This window comes from Talpa occidentalis, unplaced genomic scaffold (assembly GCF_014898055.3).
Source record: "Talpa occidentalis isolate TD23 unplaced genomic scaffold, MPIMG_talOcc4v2.1 talOcc4.15, whole genome shotgun sequence".
Taxonomy (NCBI): domain Eukaryota; kingdom Metazoa; phylum Chordata; class Mammalia; order Eulipotyphla; family Talpidae; genus Talpa; species Talpa occidentalis.
In genome coordinates this window covers 57,171,682-57,182,471 of record NW_023601543.1, presented here as the reverse complement: position 1 = coordinate 57,182,471, position 10,790 = coordinate 57,171,682, and the positions used below count along the sequence as shown (strand labels likewise).

Here is a 10,790-nt window from a genome sequence, read left to right as displayed (position 1 = left end):
TGGTGCAATGGGAAGGACCCCAGGCTTTAGAGTCAGGAAGACTTCAGTTTCAGGCGTGAATTGACCAACTGTATGACCTGGAGCACGTCATTGTGTCTCAAATCTGAGGTTACCCAAATGTAAATCAGGAATGGCAATGCCTGCCCACACAGGAAGTAGTTATGATGTGGGATGAGCTCATGAACCAGGAAGGTCTTGTGAGAGGTAAGTAACCTGCCAGTCTTAGGAGCCAAGCCATGCAATAGGTTGACTGAAAGATACCAGGAAAGTCTTCTGAGTGCCCTCTAACCTTCTCCCTTCCAAGGCCAACCCTAGTTGAAGTTCTTCCCTGAGGGGTATCATTGGGACTTTGGTGGTGGTTTCTGCTGATGAGACATAATGGGAAGAGTGGACTCATGTTGACTGGGTCTATTATCTTCAGAGCACTGTGGCTAATGCCTATGTACTTTATCACAGTGGTTTGTCTCACGACTGTCTCGCTCAACCATATAACCCTTACTGGGTGTTTGTCCAGCACTACACATCTAAAACTGAACTTAATCTAACCACAGTTAACCTTCACCAAGTACCTACCATGTGCCTGGCACTGTGTGCTAACAGCTTTGATGTCCCCTTTGACAGCTTTTGCCCAAACAAGAAGCCTGGGACTAAACCTTGTTTTCTCCCTCTTCCTCAACTCCTGTGTGCCTCTCCATCCCAAGTCCTGCCAGTTCTACCTTGCAAGTCTCTTGACTGTCCAACTCTTATACCACCAGGTCCAAACCAGGTCCAAACCACCAGCACCGACCAGCTGGACTACTGCAAAAGCCTCTGCACTGCTTGCCCTCCCTCCAGTACTGTATCTCTATAATCCACTCTCCACAGCCAGAATGATCCTTCTGAAACACAAACGCCATGTTGATGAATTTCCTGTTTATATAGCCTTTGAGGCCCCCATTATCTTTAGGATGAAGTCCAAAATCTGTATCATAACTTCAAAGGCCATTTGTGGTCTGTCCTACCTCTATATCTTCCCACTCTTCACAGCCTCACACTCTCCTCCCCAGCTGCATTGAACTACTTTCAGTTCCCCAAAGGCTCTGAGCTCGCTCTCTAACCTCCAGATCACTGCAGTGCTGTTCCCTCTGTGTAAAACATTTTCATCCTTTTGTCTTTTAATTGGCTAACTCCAGTTCATGCGTCGTGTTTTGACCAATAGGTTCTCCTGCCATCTGCCTCCTATTCTAATCCATTGATTTTAGTTATACGACAATACAGTTTTTGTAATTGCTTAAGTCTATAGATAGAAATGATGTCGACTTTACCCATGTTTGTGTCCTTAGGGCTAGCACATGACATGCAGTTAATAAATATTTGGTGAATAAATGAGTGGTTATCTCTAGTTCACCGATGAGCAACCTGAGGAGAACGAAGGCAAGTGACCCTTTCGCCCAGGGGTTGGAACCTAGATTGACCTGAATCCAGGGGCCGTCTTCTCAGGACTTCACAGCGCTCAATCACACGCTAGCCTGGTGTGCCCAGTAGCCCAGAAGAGAGAACTTAGGGGACACAGCAAGGAAAGGGACTTCATCAGACTGAAATATGCTCTTCATCAGTGTTCATTTCAGAGCTGTTTGCTGTCGGGAAGCCTGGTTGGAGCCCCCTCTAACCAAGCATGTGCTGCGCTGGGTCTGTGTCCTCACCTGAGCGAGGGAGCTGAAGCAGATGATGTCCAAGGGGACTGCCTCATTGGCTGTAGATTCAACTCTTTAAATCATTCTCTTTGAGTCTTCCTAGGTCCCCATGTTCCAGAACACACTACCAACCATCCTCCCATACCTTCACCCATATCAGCCCTTCCACAACTTGTAAGTAATTGAAACCAGTGTATTTTCAAGCACTAGCCCAACCCAGCCCCCGCCTCCAACCCCCAGCCCCACACAGTGAAGAGGTGCTCATTCTCATCTCTCCACTCAGGTTTTATTGACTGATGGAAACTACATCTTTGTCGGCCACCAGCTCCAAGAGGACAGTTCTGGGGACAGGGAACCTGAGATGATGCTAGATTTCAGCCTGAGAGCAGACACACGGTTATAGAAGGTGACCCAAGAGGGAGAAGAGAGGAATATGTGAAAAGGAGTTTGGAAGGAAGAGGAGATGACTGAGGACTTCCTCCTGCCTCCTACAACTCCCAGAGTCCAGGAACAACCAAGGCCTCAGCCCCTGACACTTCTGAACTCCTGCCCAAGAACGTGGAATCAGCCCATGATCTCCAAACACAGCCCAGCTCCTGCTGGCTTCCAGGGTCTTATCTCAGCGAGTCCAGACTCCAGCCCAACCCAGGAAAGAAGCAAACCAGAGAAGTTAGAAGGAGGAGTAGTTAGAGGTGGCCGGTTTGATTAGGGCAGATGTAAATGCTGCAGCAAAGTGGGCAGAGGCTTTGCATAATGTCACAGCAGCAACTGCTATTGCTAGTTTTCTGGGGGCTGAGCGGAGGACAGGGTTGCAGGGACCCATTTCCAGCAGCCAGGGAAGGGGGAGGGTAGTGTGTCTGCTGTCTGTCCATTTGGGAAAGGCAACCTGAACCCTCAGCCCAGGCCTGGGGTGGCAGGTCATCTCTGAGGCCACACATCACATTCCAAGCTTCAGAATCTGGGAGTTGTTGGGCCTGGTGGAGGGTGAGGACCTTCCCGAGAAGCCAGGTCAGAGGTGAGGGCTCTCTTCTCTGAACCCCAAACCTCTACAGCCCAGCCAGAGTAAAGAGGATGTCTCACCTCTCCTCAGGCCAGAGCTCAGATGTCAGTTGAGTGCCCGAGGGCCCGAGGGGAGGAGCATGCAGGAGTGCCAGTCAGGAGAGAAGGCTGGTCCCAGTGTGCTGGGGCAAGGAGGCCAAAGGCCTAAGAAAGCCCGCTGCTTCAGCTCCCACCAGGAAAATTGTCTGGGGTGGGGGAAGTTTCCATTGCTACTTCCCCACCTGGTGGGCCATTCCATGAAATTCATTGCATAGTTCTTAGTGGGAGACAAAAGGGGTCCCCAGGCCTACCCCTCTCTGCGTCCCCAAAATATGGCTTCAGAAAGGAATCCCCAAGAATGGGGAGGGCCCTCTGGGGGGGGGCCCACCCCTCACAGAGAAGAGATCTTGACAGTCTCAGGGAGGAGGCAAGGGGTGCCCAGGCTGGAGTTCCTGAGGGTGCTGCTGGCCCCGCCGGCGCCAGGGGAGGAAGACTGGCTCTCATCGGGGGTGTTGGCAGGAGGGGTAGGGATACTGATGATGGCAGCCACGAAGTCCCGGCTGTCGCAGTTCAGTTCAAGGCTGTCATGGGGCTTGGCATTGAGGCTTGAGCGGCTGTGGATCAGGGTGGGAAGAGGGAACGTTTTTAAAAAGTCATCTGAATACCTGTGACAGCAATCATGGCTTTTACTTATCATCTATTGGGTGCCTGGCACTGTGCCACATGCTTCCCCTGCACCCTCAACTATGGCGCCCAGTGAGGGCTCTGGAGTCAGAGATTCCTGGGTTCGAATCTGGATCTCACTCTAAACCTGTCTTTTATCTCATCTGTAGCACAGTAATAACACCATTTCCTACCTTGTAGGGGTGTTGAGGAGACTAAAGAAGGCAATAAATGATACAGAGTATCTAGAACAGAACAGCATTCACAAATCAATTTTATTAACTACGGTTACTCTTTATAATGCCAAAGTCCACACAGTAGTGTGAGATCTACACAGTCTGGTTCCCATCACTTTCCAATTTTATCTCCTACCATTCTTCCCCTCGCTCCCTCCACTCCACTCACACAGTAGCTTCCTGGAAGTGTCTCTAACAAGGCAGACCCACTCTTGCCTTACGGCCTTCATGCTGTTTTTTTCTGCCTGGAAAGTTCTTCCTTTAGATTTCGCCATGGCTTATTCCCTCGTCTCCTTAATGTCTCAGCTCAGATGTCACCTCAGCAAAGCCTTCCCTGATCACACTATTAAAACTAAGTCGCACCCCATACTTCACTTTTTCCCCTTCCCTGATTAATTTTTCTTCTTGGCATTTGACACACTATGTCATCTGTGCATTTGACACACTGTGTCATCTGTGTCACCCCACTAGAATGTAAGCTCCAGAAGGTTGGGGTTTTCTGTCTACTCTATTCACTGCTATATCCAAAATACCTACAAGTGAGCCTGGCATATAGTAGGTGTTCAGTAAATGTTTGTTGAAAGAATGAATGAAGGCCACCCTGGTGGTGCAAGGGGTTAAGCACCACACTATGAAGTAATCTGCAGCCTCTGCAGCACAAGTTCGATCTCCAGCTGGCCAGAGAGAAACCCACATGGCGAAGCAGACCTCTCCAGTCTTGCCTGCTGCTCCCCTCAGCAGTGTATTTCAGTCAGTCTGCCTGTTCTGCTCCCCACTCTGTCTCTGGTGAATCCTCTCACCTCCTGCATCTCTGGCCTGTACCCTAGCTCTTGTATGCATAAAAATAAATAAATATTAAAAAAAAGAAAAAAGAAAGAATAAACGAAGAATGAGGAGTTACAGACTAGATAAGCCCAAGCTCCCAGCACGGAGGAGTTTGGGTCTAAGCTTGACTTTCTAGGCCTGGAGTCTTAAAACCTCAGGCTCCCTGGTTCAAGCTCTGAGCTTCCTCAGGTGTGGCCAGCAGGTGGGGGTAGGGATGCTCACCTCTGAGGGGCAGGACTCCTCCGCAATCCTGCCAATGTGTCCAGCTCCTGCATGCTACCACGGCTGACCGAGGCAGTGGAATTGGCAAGGCGGATGGCACGGCGCTTGGCTCTACGGGGGCAGCAAGAGGACAGCAGGTTGCCAGGCCCCACTGGCTGGGAGGACACAGAGGTGCTGCGGCTGGTGCGGCCACCCAGTGAGACAGCGCCCAGGGCCTCGCTGAAGGTTAGCTCGTCTGTGAACTCATGGCACTGTAGGCAGAAGGGAGGCATGGTCACAGGCACCACATGGAGCTGCTCCTGCCCCGGACTTTTGCACAGGCTGTTCCTTCCTCCCTGGAAGTTCTCTCTCTTCCTTTCCCTTACCCACCCTTCAAGGCTCAGAACCATTGGGGCCCCTTCCAGGAAGCCCTTGGTGATTTGCATGATGAGTAGTGTGCTTCCCACCCCAGGGAGGGAACAGGTTTGGCAACAGAGGGACTCCATTCTGCCTCACCACCTCGCCTCAGGTCTCACCGTTGTCTTCTCTAGACAATGTAGCAAGTGGTGATGTTGCTGCTCAAAAGCAGAACGGTTCCTGATACACAGTGCCTGTTCTTCCCCACTGCCACTGTCCTGGAGGGGATGGAGCAAAGGAATGAGGTCAGCACCTTCCTCCTCCCATCACTGTCACCTCCAGCCCCAACCTGGGCCCCTACCCACCTCAAGGCCCCCATTCAGCTTGTACTGCAGGAAGGCATTGGTGGTGCCACTCTTTGCCAACCGGATCCTTGCCAAGCGCACCTTCTACAGAGAGAGAGGAGGAAATAGAGGGTCAGGTGGGTAAACCAAGAATAGACTGATTTGGGATAAGGGAACAGGAGGTGTACTCTGACTGAAGGTGTGTTTACCTGCTGTGCTCGGCGCTTGTCGGCACGCTGGTTCTGGTGGTAGATGCGGCTAAAGTTGGACACAATGACTGGCACAGGCAGGGCAATGACCAATACACCACTGAGTGAGCAGATGGATCCAAAAATCTTGCCAGCAATGGTGCTGGGCACCATGTCTCCATAGCTGGGGTAGGGGGAGGTAGGCCAAGGTCAAGAAAAGTGCCCACCACCGCTTAGTCCCCCACTCCATCCCATCCAACCCCAATTCACTCTGCCACCCTGGCCAGGCACTGGACTCTCTGAGTCTCTGTTTCTTGCTCTGCAAAATGGAAGCATGACCTCTCTGGCCACCAGTGGGGGTCAAATCAGAAATGGGTTTGTCCCTCAGTCCCTACCATCTGCTGCCCCCATCCAAGCTGCACATCGGGCATCTGAGTCAGCTGGAAATCTATTAATACCAAGCATAGGGGAGAAGGAGGAAGTCACAGGCAGTAAATATAGCCTCCTGGGGAGACAGTCCCATCACCACAGGCCAGCAAAAGGACTCTGAGTCCCAGGAATAGTGCTCTGCTGCTTTTGCTTGTGTCAGTCTTACTTTTTCTAGTAGAACCCCTTGTTAGTCCTCCAAGAGAAGCCTTGAAACTATCATATGAAAAAATAAGGGAGAGCCTTGAAACTCCCTCTTCCTATCTCCGTGCCACCCCCTTCCATGGAGAATGAACTGAGACAATCTTACCAACTTGTTAAGCAGCTCAGGGAGGTTCCATAACTGATTTGCCTAAGATCACACAGAATTCTTTTGATCTAGCCACAGGACAAATCAGATTCCCTCCACGGAAACACAGCCTCCGCTGTCTTCAGCTTCTAGACCTTTGCTCAGGCTGTGCCCTGCTCACCCTCAAGATGACTTTTCCCTATTTCTTTATTTTGACTCATTTAAAGTCTTTCCAGCTTGGTCATTTCCAGCTCTGTGATGTGTCATCTCAGATAATGTCCTCAACTCTGAAACATGGGCAGCCACCCACCCTTCCAGGGTTGTTGTGAGGACTGAATAGGGTAAGAAGGCATCAACATATCCAGTTCTGACCCCTTCTCAGGGCTCAGGATTTGTCAATCCAACCCTAAACCTTCAACCCAAATTAATGTCTATTCCATAAAAACCTCAAGTCAATCTTTCAGTACCTCTATTAAGGCACTGAGTAAGCCCAATTTAACAGACACTGAGCAGCAACTGCATATCTAATACCAGGGATGGAAATTTAGAAAAGGATCACGGTGCTCTCGACAATGTCTTTAAGAACAACAGGGGGTTAGTGATTCCATTGGATACTTTTATCTCAATCGTTTCCTCTTGAGAACTGGCATGCTGAAAATATCTTGTTCTGGGAAACATCAGGGAATCACAAATCCACAGAGGTAGTGTCCCACACAGCAGATGATTCTAGAGGATTGGGAGGCATGGGTCATCAAGATGGAAATGGGGTGATAGCTAATACCTATTTATCCTGCACCAGAAACATTCAGAGAATTTTTACCACCGTGCTATCATTGAAAGCCCTCTAGATGACGAAGAGATCATCATTTCTCATTTTACAGAGTGGAAAACAGGCCTGGAGATAACAAGGTCAACAGAAAGGGCAGCTAAGACCATCTTTGAACCCAAGTCTGCTGACCTGGAGAATCAAGGCATTGTCAGAGCTGGGAGGGATCTGGGGAATTGTCCAACTCTCCGGGTTTTTACAAATGAGCAAACTGAAGTTCAAATTGCCAGAGATCATTTATCTGACCTTCATAATTTTATAAAAGGGTGAGTGTAATTGACTGATTGGGCAGCTCCCAGCACAGGGTCTGCACTCACCCAAGTGTGGTCATGGTGACTATGGTATACCAGAAGGCCGCGGGGATGCTAGTGAAGTTGGTCTTGTTTGTGCCCTTCTCTGCATAAAACATGACAGTGGCGAAGATGATGATGGCCATGGTAAGGGAAAAGAGGAGAAAGCCCAGTTCAGAGGCACAGCTCTTGAGTGTGTAGCCCAGAATCCTCAAGCCCTGGGAGTGCCTGGAGAACTTGAAGATGCGAAACACCCGGAACACACGCAGGGTGACAAAGGCGCCCGAGACGTCCTCTTTCTTGGGCACGAAAAGCCCAATGTAGTAAGGCAGGATGGCCACCACGTCAATGAGGCTCATGACACTCCGCAGAAAGCGGCAGCGGCTGGGGGCAGCAAAGAGCCGCAGGAGGTATTCGCCGGTGAATATGAGCACACAGGCCGTGTCCATGCAGAAAAAGGCCAGTGGGAAGCGATCTCCGCAGGGCTGCTCCCCAGGGAGTTGCCGCGCAGGGCCACGGCACGGGATGGTCTCCACCACGTTGGCGATGACTGACACAGCGATGAAGAAGCCCGTCACGTAGTAGAAAACGAGGGCCGCGGTGCTGGTGTGCGGGTTCTCGAAGGCCCGCCAGAGCCGCTGCCGCAGGGAGCTGCCCGCGGGCAGGGCTGGGCCGTCCCCGGCCTGCTCGGCTTCCTCATCCTCCGCCAGGCGCTCAGCGTTCTCCTTCTTGCGATCCCGGTACTCCTCGAGGCAGCAGTCCCCGATGAGCTCAGGTACCAGGCCGTAGAAAGCCAGCTCTTCGTCGAAGGCCTGGATGCACTCCTGCCGCGGGCAGTGCAGTCGGCCGGTGCGGTAGAAGTTCAGCACGTGCCGGAACATGTCCGGGTCACGATCGAAGAAGTATTCACCCGAATCCGCGTCATAGAAAAATTCCTTCTCTGAACTGCCCAACAGAGTGTCGGGGTAGCGATCCAGAGTGTTCTTCCAGGTCTCAAAGCGCCTTCCGCTCACGTTCACCACCAGAACCTCATCCCCTCTGGAAGCCTTCACCCCTGGCGCCGGAGGCAGGGGCTGCTGGGCCAGGGGCAGCCAGCCCACAGCGGCTGCCCGCGCAAAAGGCAGCCATGTGGCCACACCTGCCGCCATCCTGCCGCGCCCCAGGCCCACAGAGACTTGGGGGGTTAGCCTTTAGGAGAATGTGGCTGTCTCCAGGGTGGTGGGGGGCTTGGAGAGGCCCTGGGCCACTCCTACCAGGAAACTGAGGGTGTCTAGAGAGGCCAAGAGCAACCAGGAGGAGGAACTAGAGAGATGGGCAGGGACTTGGGGGGCATTTAAAGGGTCTAGGAGGGACCTGGGAGGTGTCTTAAGGGACCAAGAAGGGGCTAGGGGATGTGGAGAGGAGCAGAAAAGGGGTACCTACAGATGCCAAGAAGGATCAGGGAGTGTTTTGAGAGACTGAGATGATTCCAGAGTGGCCAGTATGTATGAGAGATGTCTGGGGGCTCCTAGAGGGGGCAGGAAGCAGTAGGTATTTATCCACACTCTCAAGAGTTCTGAGGGAAGGAAGAAGGGACTAGAACCCCTTAATTGGGCTGGAGAGGGAACTGGGGGCATCCAGAGCAGTGGAAATGGGACCTGAGGTCTTTGAAAGAGGTTAAGAGTATCTGGAGGGGTGGGGGGAGACTGAGCAAGGTGAGAAGGGTTGTTCACACCCTCAAGACTTCTGGGGGAAATATTAGGGGGTTGGAGCCCCCTCGTGGATCCAGGAAAGGGGTTGGTGCATCCAGAGGGGTGGCTATGGAGCCAGGATGTTGTAAAGAGGCTGAGAGGTGTCTTGGGAGGCCTTGAGCTGCCAAGAATAGCCTGGGGGGTGGTGTCTACACTCGAAGGAGTTCTGGGGAAGGCAGGCAAGCTGGGGCCCCCTAGTGGGGTGGGAGAAGGGAGTGGGGTATCTAAAGGGGTAGATCAGGTGCTGGGTTATTTTTCAGAGGCTGAGAGGTGTCTAGGGGAGTGAGGAATTGGTGGTGGGGGGGGTTGGCTGAAAGAGCCTGGTCCACACTCTCAAGAGTTCTGGGGGCAGGGGGAAGAAAGGGACCTGGGGACTCCCTCAGGACTGGGGTTCAATTGGAGGGAAGTTGGGCACAGACCCAGAGCACCCAGAGGGTCTAAAAATACTAAGATAAGAGAAGGGGGTCCTCCCCAAAATGGGTTGGAGAGGGGGGTGGGGTGCCAAAAGGGAGTTGGGTGTGTCTCCGGAGAGGGGGGCTACTGGGCCTAGCAAGAGGCAGGTTGGGGAGGCTAGGATAAGGCTGCGTCCCTCTGTTGGGGGCTGGTCTGGGGAAACCACACCCCGAGGGGCTGGCGGTGTGTGCTGGGCAGCGGCAGTGGCAGTAGCAGCAGCGGCAGCAGGAGGAAGAGGAGAAGCAGCCACAGCCAGGCCCGGGAGAGAAGACAGTACAGGCAGGGGGCGGGGGCTGGGTCCCTGGAAGGACAAGGTCCCGCGGGACCCCTGGGGACTGTCCCAGGATGGGCTAGGGCGCGGGGGCTGGACCAGAGAAGGATACGGACAGCGCTGCTGGTGGCCCCCTCCCCCTCCCCATGGGGCCGTCCTCACCTGTGTCCCCTCCGCAGCAGCGGCAAACAGCGGTGGGGCTGGGGGTACCAAACACCGGAGCTCCTGCCCCCTCTGCAGAGCTGCCTGAGTTCTCCTCCTCTGGCTCTCTCTCCCCGCCCCTCTGAGCGTGCCGCGAGATGGAGAGAGAGGCAGGGAGGGGCCTCGTGGCTCCCAGAGCCCCCTCCCCTAGGACAGCCAGAGAGGGACCCTGGGGAGACTCCGCCTCCTACAAAGCTGGTTGGGCCTCAGTCGCGTCATCTGGAAAATGGGGGTGGCAGGGATCTTTGCCAGTTCTCCCCACCTCCTTCCTGGACTCCCCCCTCTTCCTGCCCAGCTCCTACCCCTCTGCCCCTAGAGGCCCCCACCCCCACCCGTCTGAATCAGCAGCACTTAGCAGAGGCGATCGATGGGGAGGCGGCTGTTAATGGCCCCAGTAATGGCCCCAGAACAGAGTGCCATGGAGAATGATGCAGCTGCTGTGTCCCCTCCCTGCCCCCCAAGGCTGTAGAAGGATTGGAGAAGTGTGGGGGGTGAGGAACAGGGGAGATATGGGGGGGGTGTTTCTTTAGATGGCCAGACCCCCAAAGCTGCCCTCACCTGGAGGGGGCTAGTCCAGCTCTAAGGAAGACTTGTACTGTGGGACTGGAGCACCTTTCTCTTGTTTTCAGATGTGAGATGGGGGGTGATGTTAGGGGTGTCCAAATGGGGACAATCCAAGTCCCAAGCCCAGGCCAGGCGGGCTGGCTCAGAGGCAGCCTCCCTCATCTGTGCACAGCAGGTAGTCCCCAGTCACACCTCCTCCCCCAGAGGGCTCTGCT

The 10,790-nt window shown here is 53.4% G+C and overlaps 1 protein-coding gene across 1 annotated transcript; it reads right to left on the bottom strand.

Annotated features, from left to right (window-relative positions):
* Positions 1-1,945: 1,945 nt before the first annotated feature.
* KCND1 (potassium voltage-gated channel subfamily D member 1) lies at positions 1,946-9,020 on the bottom strand. Its single transcript, XM_037513068.1, has 6 exons — positions 7,384-9,020; positions 5,547-5,709; positions 5,359-5,442; positions 5,173-5,271; positions 4,658-4,908; positions 1,946-3,325 (listed from the first exon to the last, which is right to left on the bottom strand). Exons 1-6 carry the CDS (start codon positions 8,502-8,504, stop codon positions 3,103-3,105), a joined length of 1,941 nt encoding a protein of 646 aa, XP_037368965.1. The 5' UTR covers positions 8,505-9,020; the 3' UTR covers positions 1,946-3,102.
* Between the last annotated feature and the right edge of the window lie 1,770 nt (positions 9,021-10,790).

What these genes read in the sequence shown, in the direction of transcription:
- KCND1 (XM_037513068.1), bottom strand. Translation starts at nt 8,504, where the DNA reads ATGGCGGCAGGTGTGGCCACATGGCTGCCTTTTGCGCGGGCAGCCGCT. An exon ending in ACAAGCGCCGAGCACAGCAG is followed by an intron (nt 5,443 to 5,546) that starts GTAAACACACCT and finishes CTCTCTCTGTAG; the next exon opens with AAGGTGCGCTTGGCAAGGAT. An exon ending in AGCTGAATGGGGGCCTTGAG is followed by an intron (nt 5,272 to 5,358) that starts GTGGGTAGGGGC and finishes CATCCCCTCCAG; the next exon opens with GACAGTGGCAGTGGGGAAGA.